Here is a 14,055-nt window from a genome sequence, read left to right on the forward strand (position 1 = left end):
TGGAGCCAGATCGGTCTCAAAAACAATACTTTTACTAAAACTTCATACATGCACAGCATGATTCACATTTACAATATCCAATTTGTTAATTCAAAACACAATTCTTAAATATAACGCACAATTTATTAAGTAAAAATCATACATATTTTCACCAAGTTAATTGGATATGTGTATTGTTGAATCGTGTTTTGAATGTACGAATTGGATTTGTGTATTTTTCAATCGTGTTTTGATTTTCTGAATTGGATTTGTGTATCAATGAATCGCATTTTGAAATTTACGTATGGGATTTGTGTACTGCTGAATCGTGTTTTGAATTAACGAATTAGGTTTCTGTATTTATAAATTGTGTTTTAATTTTATGAACTGGATCTGTGTATTTTAGAATCATGTTTTGAATTTACGAACTGGATTTGTGCATTTTTGAATTGTGTTTTGAATTTAAGAACTGGATTTGTGTATTTTTAAATGTGGTTTGAATTAACAAACTGGATTTGTGCATTTTTGAATTGTGTTTTGAATTTAATAATTGGATTTTTGTATTGTTCAATCGTGTTTTGAATATTAAAAATGGGCTTTGAGTATTTTTGAATCATGTTTTGAATTAACACATTGATTTTTATATATTTTTGAATCCTGTTTTGAATTAACAAATTGGATTTGTGTATTTTAGAATTCTGTTTTGAATTAACGAATTGGATTTGTGTATTTTTAAATCGTGTTTTGATCTGACATATTAAATTGTGTATTATTGAATCATGTTTTGAATTAACAAATTGGATTTGTGTATTTTAGAATTCTGTTTTGAATTAATGAATTGGATTTGTGTATTGTTGAATCGTGTTTTAAATCTAAAAATTGCATTTGTGTATTGTTGAACTGTGTTTATAATGTACGAATTGGATTTGTGTATTTTTTTAATCTTGTTTTGAATTTACAAATTGGATTTGTGCATTTAATAATTGTGTTTTGAACCTACAAACTGGATTTTGAAAATGTGAATTGCCTTGTGGATATATGAATGATATTTCTTATAATGTACTAATTTATTCTTAAATTGAGTCTTATAATTTTACAAGTCAATCTGATTGACACCACCATCAAAGCCAAACCTCACAGGGCCAAAAGAGCCGAACAAGGGTTTATCAAGAAGCAAAAGGCCCAAAACACGAATAAATAAACACAGATTCAAATCACATGGAAACGTTTCGCTACTGAAAACAGCAAATCTATCTACCAGCACACAAAGGCCTCTATTGTACACACTCCATGAAAAACACAAGTCGTTGTAGGGAGAACTTGGGTGAAGAATAGCTTGGCAGCCAATATACACACACCCATCTCCAGCTGAATGCAAGGCTATGGACAACAGACTGTCTCATCTATTGAAAGAAGAGTTGAAATGATAAATGGCAAATAAAACCCTAGCTGAGCTAAAGTATGTCCCTGTGTTTAGCAAAGGCAAACCAAGCTCAAGGTCTGGGGTAAATATTGATCTAGCAATGACCCTCTTAACATCGATAAACTTTTTGAGGATGATGACCACAGCTCAGGTCGACCTGATGTGTACTATATCAACCCAAACCAACTATGATGTAATTCCAGTGTGCCATTATTTCACATGTTCTTCATATTCTGTAGCTTTATACTATTCTGATTTGACCGCTAAGGGCATATGGTCTGTTTTGAGGATGTTTTTAAGTATTTTCTGGACTTTGAATGAGTTCTTAACCTTGCTGTCAATGAAAGATCTCCCAGAATTCACCTAAGATATCTTAACATGTTTTCCAAAGATGAACAAATGTCTTATGGGATATGAGCCAACATGAGGGTGAGCGATTAAAAAAAATAATTTTGTGTTTTTTGTGTGAACTAACCCTTTAACTTGAAGATCAAGAATTCCCATTTCTGAAACAATTATCGTAAAATCATTGTAAACGAAATTTAAAATTTGTTAAAGCTACATGTTTTAAATCTCTAAAGCTAAGTTAATGGATTGACAGAATATTTCCCATATTAACAATTGCTAATGTATCGTTTGCTCTAAATCATATTACCTACTTACCTACCTTTCTACCTACTTACCTACCTACTGACCTACCTACTTACCTACCTACCTACTGGCCTACAAACTTACTTACCTACTTATCTACTTGCTTACTTATTTACCTACTTGCTTACCAACATACCTACTAACTCAACAACCTACTTACATACCTACGTATTTACTTACCTACCTACCTGCTTACCTACCTTACTACCTGCTTACCTACCCACTTACTTGCCTACTTACCTTCCTACCTACTTACTTACCTACCTAACTACTTAAAAAACAAAATTATTTACCTACTTACTTGCTTACCTACCTACTTACTTACCTACCTGCCCACTTACTTGCCAACTTACCTACCTACTCACCTACTTACCTAACTACTCAGCTACCTACTTACTCACTCACTCCCAGGGCCATTTATGTCAAAGCTGAGATTTAGCCACATTATATTGGTTTTCGTAACGTCTAGTTTTTATTGAAGCGAGTTGTTGGGCTCAACCAATCTAGTGGGCGAGGACACACATACACTACAGACAAATTAGCTTACTCAATTCACCTACAGCACATGTCTTTGGACTGTGGGGGAAACTGGAGCACCCTGAAGAAACCCGCGCAAACACAGAGGGAACATGCAAACCCCATGCAGAAATGCCAGCTGATCCAGCCAGGGTTCAAACCAGCGACCTTCTTGCTGTGAAGAAGCAGCGCTACACACTGCCAAGCTATAAATCATATAACTAGTGCAAAATAAAGATAAATAAAGTGAGCTTGATAGATAGCTTTACGGATGACATGATAGATGGCTTGACCAGAAAACATGCACTGATTTTAAACCTGAATCCTATTTGAGAACATACAAATATTCTTATGGACTTTTTAAAAAAATATTTCAAGGAAAAATCTACATTTTCTTCCCTGAATGACAGTTGGGTCCAAGTAGGTCATTATCAAAAAAGAGCCTGTGTGTTTGATAGCCAACGTAACTTGGTAAACCTCAACTTAGTGAATCTTTGTGCAATAAAACACACAGAGGCAGGTGAGAACGTTTTTTTAAATGTTTTTACAGTAATATTCCTGCCATTGTGGCTGTAAATTTGTAGCCTTTGGCTGCTAATGCAGACAGTCCAGCTCCTCGGATTCAACCACAAGCTTCAAACAGTCGCCAACAATCATCAAACACAGAAAACCGTCTTTGTGAACATCATAAACACAAAAAGAATTAATGCATAGTAACACATTATTCTCTGAAAACAACACTTATCATCCAGAGCCACGCAAATCCCAGCAGGAACAGAGACAGCGGTGTTCAGTTTCTATTGTTTCTGCAATCAAAACATTTCAAAATATAGCCATTTTCTGACATTCAACCCAAGATCCAGACCATCACCTTTGCTCTTTCACAGTGCAGAGGATCATCTGAGAACTAAGAATGTAGTGCACATCTCCATTTTTAGATATAGAAGGGGTTTACCTTGACTGGCATAAACGAACCCTGATGAGAACATACAAGGAGACACTTGTTCCAATAATCAACCAGAAGACATTGCAATTCAGCTCAAGTCAAGTGAACAAGTGGGGCTTTCAACATACAGCCACAATTCTTCCAAACAAATTAGGTTTAATGTATCAGACCATCCGGAGGAGGCCCCAACATAGAACTGCGCTGTTCTTCTCTCATGATTCAAGAACCATAAATTTCTCCTCCATGTACACAGCTGTAAAGCCCCCTGACACAGAGATCTTGAACCCTGTCCTCAGGCAGTTCTATGTGGTGGTCTGCACGCTAGCTAATTCTATTAATGCGTGCAAAGGAGTACTATTCTCCTCAGACCTGGGTGCCCTTTTGAGGCCAGACTATCAGGGAGTCTGTGGATGAGGCGAGGAGCGAACGTTTTGTAAGGAATAAGATTTACAGAGCGAGAGATTGAGACAGAACAGGCAGGACAGAGTGTTTATACCTGACACCAGATTCCTCAGTCTGAGAGAAAGAACATTGAGTCTTCAGACAGCTGGCCGACGCTGTTTAAGTGAAGATTGAAGTGAAGTTTTTTTTCTTTCATTTTGACTATGATTATACTGAAAATCAAACCACGACTTTTGGGAACCCACAATGATATGGAGGTGCTCCAGATCTTAAGCTTAAATGCATGGAGGGCATGATAGTATATAGCATGACATACAAGGGTTTCCAAAATAAATTTTGGGTTTTCAGAGTTATTTGTCAGCAAGTCAGTTTTAAGCAGGCTCTGAGAATTGAGAAGGCCCTCCAGAATTCAGTAAGGTCTGCATTCCCCAAAAGCACTGTAAACCCAAGTAGATAGTGTAAAACACTGGCACCAATGGTCTCCACAATCTATTTAGTGATTCAATGCTGTCGGGAAATTCAACACAGACCTGTTTTTTTCACCTTTACATAAAGAAGGTGAAATATCTTTTTTTAAACCCATTTAAAAGAGTAACTGTTGAAAATGCAACAAATAAACATAAAATAGATAAAATATCATGCTGTGTAACAGGAAAGTTGGCTAAATAGTTAGAAAATAAAGGCATTGATTGCAGTGTCAAGTGAATTATGTGAATTCACTATTATTTTAATAAAAAAAAAAAAAACCTTTAAATCCCTTTGTAGGGCACTCACCAAAATACCCAGAGAAAATCTGGAGTAGGGCAGCAACGATTAAACGGTTTCACTATTAATCGCGATTTAATTCCTCATGGTTAAATAATCGTAAAGGTTTCTCAACACTGCGTTTCTGCACAGAACAAAACAGCAGCAACTAAACAAATTTATGCCAGCTGTGAGCTAGTTTGTACACCGAAACTAATAACCATGCACACTGGATTAACTATGACTAAGGCTATTAACTAAGGCTAGCCTGTGCAAGTTAGTTTTTTCCAATAGAGGGACGCGCACGTGACACAATGTGCTCACGCTTTCCAGGCGCGTATAATGAGATGACAGGGAGCTTTTGTGCCCGTGGGAATTGCAATCGGCTGAAGTTCGATGAAGAAGCAATGAAAAGTGCACAGGTTTGCAAACCCACCTAAAGTTACAAATATTGCCGCTGATAAGAGCGATCATGTGGCGAATGTTGACTTGACAGCCGAGATCAACCGAGTGTTTTCAGAGAGTACTGAAAGGATCAGCTGTTTAATGACCCAAATCTTGATGTGTTGCATTCATTGTGTGTTCAGCGCAAATGGATGCTAAATGCAAAATCTAACACTGTGTACACAATCGCCAAGGAAGCTCGCCTTAAAACTGGAACTGCGGCTCATGACAAATAACTGGACTGTGCAGGTGGTCATTGCGAGAATCCTGCTCTGCCCAGCTCATATAGCCTATTGGGTCGGCTGACTCGCCTGCTTTATTCCACAAACAAAAAAATGAAAATCAGCGCATAACGAGACTGAGCAGTTAAAATGACACGAACTGAAACTAAAACCTTTAAAGAGTTGTAGAAGTGAGACTTTTCTTACTTTTCTTTTCCAATCTTTCTTTCTATTAAATTGGCATGTGTATAAAAACAATAGAGCAAAATGTATATTTCTTACTGCAATGCTCCATTTTTGTTTGATGCAAACCATAGATCTATTTGTCAATGCAACTGTAGGAATTTTTATAGCAGATAACTCACGTTCAAGCACATTCAACGCAGCATGATAATAATTGTCATCATTATTAATATTTTATAATTATTAGACATTCATTTTGGAATTATTCACATAAAATTTCACTTATTTTGAAGCACAAAGAGAGAGATTGACTTTAGTTTGTTTTTAATGTTATTAAGTGCTGTATTAATTGGTTACTGAGCAGAATATAAAATGTAAGGAATTTTCATGCGATTTTCTAAACTAGTAGTGTTTTGAAATTAATGAATACTTAATGATCGTGATAACCGTGATTACTTCTCAGACTATAATCGTACAACCAAAATCTATAATCGTTGCATCACTAATCTGGAGTGTTAAAACTTTTGAACTTTATAAGAAAATTGCATTGTATTCAGTCAATGAAGTTAAAGGGATAGTTCACCCAAAAAGGAAAATTTACTCATCGTTTAATAACCCTCAAGTGGTAATAAACCCTTATGAATTTCTATTGTTTCCTTGACAAAATAAACTATTTTTGAGGAAAGCTGAAAAACTTTAACCACTGACATCCAAAGTGGGAAAATCAAATACTATAAGTCAATGGTTACAGGTTTCCAGCTTTCTTTAAAATATCTTCTTTTGTGCTTAACAGAAGAAAGTCCAACAAGTTTGGAACCAATAAAAGTTGAGTAATGACAGGACATTCATTTTTAGGAAAACTATCCCTTTTACATTTGTGATCTTTGCCCAATAAAGGGTTAATGCAAAAAATGTGGCCAATTTCAATACCCCATAGACAACTGCTGGTCAACATACAGCATGTGGAAAAACTAAAACACACACACATTCTATTAAACGCCTGGGAAGAAAACTCTTGATATCGTGCATTCTTTCACCCTTTCACTCAGCCTCCAGTTTGAGGCCCATTCGTCCTCCTCCACGACGACATCTTGGGAGTGAAAAGTTCAGATGAAGTCATCATAGAGAGAGAGTTGCCTCTTGCCATGACTTCACAGCTCAGAAGAATCAGGCCAAGATACCGTGTAGGAGTCGGGGGGCGTTTGGTCTAGAGACTGGAAGTACAGTGTGAGGAGTTTAAACACCACGCTGAATTACATCATCAGAGACTCAGAATGGAGAGAGACACGCTTAGAAGTGCATCCGCAAACCTTTCTGAATCATTCAGCCATGCGTCATGTTCTTAATCATCCACCACACTGAAAAAAAATCTAATAGTAACATGTAGTAGTTTTAGTCAAACTTTACATTGTAATATTAAATGTCAAAAACAACTAGTTTACGAAGTACAAAATTTAATATTTACATATTTTATTTATGTAGTAAATGAACTAAAAATTTAAAAAGTTAAAGATGAGTATTCATTTAATTATAATATTTAAATGCTTTCCAATCATTGCAAATCAAACCTAGTAATATTAAGTAGATTTTCATTGACAAATAGTCAGCAAAATGGGTCAGCAAAGTCGAAAATGCCTCCCTTTATTATAAACTAATAAGTGAAAATATTACGGATTTGCACTGTAAACATTCACTAAAAGATAGAATAATTATATTTTAATTTTATATATTAAGTTTTTAGTTACAATGCTCCCAAAATATTTTTACAAAATTCGCTGCAGAAATAGCAAAAAATGTCTGCTGATTCTGTCTGGCCCTAGTAATGAGTAATGAGTGAAGAAAGAGAATAAGAAGCTACAGTGCAAGGAAAGGAGAGCCTTTCTGAAAATAACGCCCCCAAGAAACCAGAGCCAGCATGAGCCCACTCTGACTAAAGCCCCTCTACAGCTGTGCACGGCTAGACATAGTCCAGCAGACAAACACAGATGGAGATGGCTGATTGTGGCGTGTTCTAGTCAGAACATGAGTGAGTTGATTATTACTGCAATCATACCTCCAGAACAGTGCCGCACAGCTGTCTGCAGCTTGAAAAGAGAGTAGCGCAGCCAAAGGGCAAGGGAAACCCTACAGATCAGCATTGAGATTGAATGGCATGCCTCATACTCTGTGATTTCCCTTTGGATTTATCACCTCATATGGCCACAAAGATCCTATCTAAGAGCTGAAGGTGATCATGTGGTCCAGCAATCACAGTTAGATTGCATTTATGATCGCTGCTGCTCCATTCAACAACATTTTTCCATTCAAAGACAGACTGCTGGTACCTTTAAAAACACTTGATGTCTCATAATGACTTATGGGAAAGCAGTTAAAGGGATAGCTCACCCAAAAATTGTAATTCCCTCACCCTTTGCACACCATTATGCATGTCTGTTAAACACAAAATAAAAATATTATGAAGAATGTTGGGAGAATGCAGCAATTGACATTAAAGTATACTATAGAAATCAATGGCTGATTTATCTAGCATTCTTCAGAAGAAAGAAACTCAAGCAGGTTTGGTACAATTGGATGTTGAGTAGATGATAACATTTTGGGGTGTATCCCTTAACAGATTCTATTATTATTTACACATTGTGTTCCAAACCAGCACAAGTTTATAGATAACAAAAGATATACATTCAGTGTATATTCTATTTCAGATTGTCATTGGGCTTTTTCATTTTATACAGTGCTCAGCATATACAAGTACACCCCTCACAAATCTATCTTTTGAGTTCATATTTTGAATAGAAAGCTCTACAATATTATATTTGTGCATAAATATTAGATCAGTCAGTACTGTAGCCAAATCTGGAGCTCATCTAACAACATAACTTACATTAACAGCCCAAAAACAAGTACACCAAAATGTATATGTTATATAAAAATATTTAACACAAATTTTAAAAAGAGGAAAAATCAAGAAGCAAAAAAAAAAAAGTGAAAAATTTAGAGGAAATTTTGTACGTTGTATTTTTTTTTTTTTTTTGCAATATTTTGCTTGAATCTAATTTTATTATATTTCAATTTTTAAATATGTTTATTACTTTAATAAATATATACATTAAGTCTGTTTTGTTTAAATGCACAAAAATTCATAGATTAAATTAAGAGAAATAGATTAAATATAAATTTTTTAAAAATATTCAATGGGGTTTGTTTGTTTACTTTATTGTCCCTCAAGATGAAATTTTCGGTGGATTCACAGAGCACTTCAGCAAGTTCTGACACAATAAAAAAAAATATATAAAAACAAACATGCAAAAGAGTTATATACACAACGAAAAACATATGAACACTACTGATCAGTGTTCAACAGTCTGACTGACACTGGGATACAAGAGTCTATTCTGCTTCCAGCAGAAGGTTCAGTATCTTCTACCAGAAGGTAAAAGATCATAACATAGGAAAAGTACATGAGATGGATTGTTCAGAATTCTTTTCACTTCATTCAGAGTGCATTGCTCATAGAGCGTTTAAATACTGGCAAAGGTTTCTGATCCAATTAATCTCATAGCAATTCTGATAATATTACAACCTTTTGATTTCATTATTACAGAAATATTAACAATACCACGTAGATAAAATAAGAACATGATAAAATAATACATGATTTTCTTGTCAACACCATACATAAAACCATAACCTTCGTAAAAAAAAAAGTCTTTGGTGTACTCAATTATGCTGAGCACTGTGCATTGTTCTTGTATTTGAGCAATTTAGCTTTGATTTTCTGGATGACAGCAGTTACAACATTATTTAAAATCATCACAGGGTTTCACCAATACGAGAAAGTGACATTTAAATTTTAATGTATAGTTGAATAATAACTATACATTTAACATACAGAAATCCAAAATCAGCATTAAAACTTTAGACAGCAAACTATTTGCCAAGCAAATGAAGTATCACTTGAAATGTCATATCAGGCAAGCTGAATGACTTTTTATAGCACTAAAAAGGCTCCAAACAAAAGATATCGGCAAGATCAAAAAACAGATCAAAGATGTCTAACGTTTGCCTTTTCCCCCATGGGTTACTCATAATCTAGCAAAGGTCATCTCTGAATGTTTGGAGATTGTCCTGCTAGATTTTGCAGAAGGCTTTAAGTGACCATAACACATGTAATCAGGGAAAATTATGGGGGCAATCTTCATTCCCCTTGAGGAGAGCTGGTACCTACTATGACATCATCATTCACTTTTGTCAAGTTCTATATATGGAAAAGCCACCAGCGATGCTACTGAGAAACGCATGTGTTGTCATCCGCTAACATATAAACATGCACACACACTTCAGGCGTGCGCTAAACAAACACTTAACCACACTTTTAGCACCGTTGCTCCCCAACTGTGGTGATACGCTTTGATCTGATTGGCAGTGCACAGACTGGGTTGGGATTGTAAACAACAGTTGGGGGATACCCTTGGATTCATTGCCCCCCTAGACTGGTGAGTATATGATAACACTGAGCTCAGTTTAGTAATCAGTCTATTAGAATGAAAGGGAAACACAGCAAATCAATGAATGAGCTACAGTAATCAAGTGGATCAAAAAAGTTTTTCAAAATTGTCAGAAGACAAGATTGGGTGTTGTTCAATAGTTTTAGGACAACTCTGATGAAAGGTATTAAACCACTTCAAATGTTGACTACTGTAGGTTAAACACATTTAGAACAGTGGTTTACAGATCTAGAGACCACCAACCCATGCTCTTAACCCTGACCACTTGAGTACTAAATTCTATTTAATTCTTTAGTTAGATTAGCTAACATTACACTACAACAGCCAATATAATACATACATTTATAAAAGAAAAAAAAAACTTCAGAAAGTTAGAAATCAGTTAAAATGCATTGAGGTAAGGTTTATTTTAAATTTGCAGATTCGTTCAGTGACAGCTCCATACATTGTTTACCATGGTACTTTGAGTATTCAGACTGAAATCACATTTAAATATGACTTTAAAACAACATTAGCACTATTTAATTGACTGTGAACAATGTACTTTGATGGTTGTTGGATACCAATATGATTTCACTATTTAGAATTTGCAATGAACACTTTCCTGAAATTATATTAATAATGAAAAAGTCTGAATGTGCGAATTGAAAACCAACTTTACCTCAATTAAAAATGCCAATCTGTTTCATTCTCTTCATTAAAACCGTGAAGTATAAACACTTATCAGACTGACACAGCTTTCTTTCAATTCAATTAACGTTAAATTATGGTAATGATGGTAAAACACTGTTTCAAAACCACAAAGTTAAATAATAATATGTGATTTTAAAACCACAGGAGTGAATAAAACACTAATGCACTAACTAAACAGCATTTGCAAGACATATTCACATCATTAAATACCATTTGTAAGGGAACAATCAGTAAATTTGATCTAGTTGTAGTTTTCCTTGAATCCTCGCCAAGCTTCTACAATTTCAGTGCGTAAAGGCAAATGAAAGAAACCTACCTTGAGTCAGTCATATAAAAGTCCACCGAGTACCCGAAGTAGCTACCGCTGGGTCCGTTATACACCGCTGGATTCTCCACATCCAAGTTGAAGGCAACAGACAAAGGTAGAAGAATCAACAACGAAAGTCCCATTGGAGAGCAGCTTGTAGACGCCGAAGTCTTTGAACGGTGCCGTTTGCAGCCCATAGTAACCGATGTATCAAAATCCACTGCTTTATTAAACTTCTTTCACAAGAAAAGTGATGCACTTAAGCGGAATCCTGCTGAAGCTGCTGCCTTACGCAAATCTCATGCCTTGGTGAAGTGAATCAGTCAGATCCTTATTTTTCCAAGCGCTCTGTTACCGCGCCTCCGTCTATCTGTCCCGTCCTCTCCTTTCTGCGTCCTCCCTCCAGCTTAATTGAAGGGGTATTAGGAGGAGGTTCAGTTCTTCCTCTCGTGACAAACCTCCATAGAGGTGGAGCTAACGGCACAATTCACAAAGTGGGGAAACAGCGGTACACAGAGAGGAATATCTCTATTCATTCAAAGTAATTCAAAAACATAATTCAAAAATAATTACACTAAATTATAGCCATAAAGTATGCCTTCGTACATTTAAATAAAAAATAATCATAATTTTACTCATTATAAATGCATTTCTAATAGATATAAATATGTTTTTATTATAGTGCATAACTATGTTTTTAATAAATGTAACATTTTAATAACTTCACTGTTTCATCTGTTCCAGGAAATAAACACTTGCCCTTACAGAGTTCATATTCTGAAAGTATGGATGCTATCAAAAGTTTTATAACATTTTAGTGGAGAATTGGAAGTTGACCCAGATAGGCCTAATAGTGACTTTAATGAAGATTATCTAAAGCATAAAATCTTAAAATAGAAACTATCACTATAGCTTGGAAGTACGTGTGACCCCGTCTTGTTAATCTGTCTAGTTGAAGGACTCTTTTGCATAGCTGTCAGAGATACCTGAATGAATGATTAACAACGAAAGAGCTCTTTATAAAGTCCGTTATCCTACAAAAAGGATCTCCAAACATGCTGCCCTCAACAGACCGTCTCAATTCTGATAAAGCTGGTCAGGAAAGTCATCGGACAGGCATTTGAGGCAACGCTCGAAATTCAGCGTGGAGTTATTAGGATATGAGTGCTTGTTTATTTAGAGAAATGTTGTTTATGATACACAAGCCTGTACACTGCGAAATCTCCATTTATAGATCTGACACCGTCAAGACACACACGGGGCTGGGAAATTGCGCGTCTCTGAGCTGTAAAAAGCCACTTCGCCGACTGGAATTAGAGCGTGTTGTTTTAGTTGATTCAGCCTCTGCCCAAGGGATTGAAATGGAGCCAAATTTGGCTGTGCGGCTAACAGGGCACTCGCCGTGAGAAGAAGGCTTCACTTTGGGAAAGTATGGTGTGAAGGGGGAGCTCACAGCTGTCGGACCACAGACACACCAATCTCTTCCTAAATCAGATTGACGTAAGTCACTCAAATGACATTTGTATAAAAATGGTTGATATTCGCCCTTCAAATACACTATTAACAACAAATTGAAAGAAATTGATTTTAAAATATAGCAAACAATTTACACAGTAAATTCTTAATTATAAAGTACAATGGAGGACATTCGTAGTTTGTGTAAAGCAGATAAAGAGAGCCTTTATCATTTATTTTTTAATGCAATGTTGAAAACATGTTCAAACATGTGCAAAAATATTTTTTAAATGACAAAACTTAGTTATTATTTTACATTAATATATATATATATATATATATATATATATATATATATATATATATATATATATATATATATATATATATATATATATATATATATATATATATATTTATTACGAAAACAAATCCAACAAAACTATTGAATATATTGGTAATCTCTTTATTTTACTGGCAAAATTTCACATACACAAATAGAAATTTGCTAAGTAATCTTCCACATTTTCACCTGCATGAACCACGCCATATTTTGAGCTAGGCTTTACTGTAGTGATGAAGGGGATGGTAGAGAACAGTGGGATGAAGGGGAAGGGAAGAGGATAAACAGTGAACAGGTAGGCAGGTCCTAGGATGATGCCCAGAGACTCAGAGTGGGGGTTCCGTCTCTGTAATATTTTTGTAGAGTGATTGGACCCCCCGATTTAAGTGAAGGGAGGGTTATAGGATTGTAAATGGTACATGGAAATTTAGGGAGAGAGAGTTCGAGAAAACGAGAAGAACCAACACAATCTGGCCTGACTTAAATAAGTTTTAGGAAGCAGGTGATTGGTTAAGAAGACAAGGTGAAGAGTTGTTGCGCCGCCGAACTTTTGTTAACAAGATAACTCCATAACAATTTTTTGTATCAGTTTTTTTTAAATGTCTAAATTGTTGAAAAGCAAACAATCTGAGATGTGTATCAATTATTTTAATAGTTTTTTTATTCCCCTGTTATTCTTAAAATACATTATGCCTTGTGGATTTAATTTTTTTATTTTTTACAATTATTAGATCAGTTTTCTATGTTCACTTTTTATATTATGTTGTTGTGTGTATGTTCCTGATGGTTTGTGCAATAAAAAATAAAATACAATAAAAAAAGAATGGTTTATATCAGTGATTGAATCTTTTTGTGTCAGATATATTTTAATGACTCGGTCTACAAAAGGAACCTCATGATCCACTTAATCACAGAACCAATAATTTCATTCAAACTTATCTGATTAAAAATGGATAGTTCACCCAAAATGTACATTTATGCACCATTTACCCTCAAACAGCTCCAAAACTCCATGAGTTTCCATGAGATGACAGGCCTATTTTAAAGAATGCTGGAAGCTGCTAGCCATTGGCAAAAGTAGGCATGAAAGTCAATGGATAGGCCTACTGGTTTACACAATTTTTACATTTTTTATTTTTTATTTTTCAACAGAACTAAGAAATTCAAACAGGTTTGGAATGAGTCTGAAAGAGTAAATAATGACAGAATATTCCTTTTTGGAAAAATAATTCATTTAAGCACA

At 35.2% G+C, this 14,055-nt stretch overlaps 1 protein-coding gene across 3 annotated transcripts in view; it reads right to left on the reverse strand.

Moving 5' to 3' along the window:
* The window catches only part of itga5 (integrin, alpha 5 (fibronectin receptor, alpha polypeptide)), a 112,015-nt gene extending 100,592 nt beyond the window's left edge, over positions 1-11,423 (reverse strand). For 2 of the 3 annotated variants that reach the window (XR_015522715.1, XR_015522716.1), the window contains exon 1: positions 11,024-11,407. Coding sequence is in view for 1 of the 3 variants with exons in the window: in NM_001004288.2 (NP_001004288.2) it covers positions 11,024-11,211 (188 nt within the window). In the remaining 2 variants the exon portion in view is untranslated. Of the gene's footprint in view, positions 1-11,023 lie in introns of all 3 variants that reach the window. The other variant, NM_001004288.2, reaches the window with a different exon arrangement.
* Positions 11,424-14,055: the final 2,632 nt, after the last annotated feature.

The sequence above is a fragment of the Danio rerio genome, chromosome 23 (assembly GCF_052040795.2).
Source record: "Danio rerio strain M-AB ecotype USA chromosome 23, GRCz13ab, whole genome shotgun sequence".
Lineage (NCBI taxonomy): Eukaryota > Metazoa > Chordata > Actinopteri > Cypriniformes > Danionidae > Danio > Danio rerio.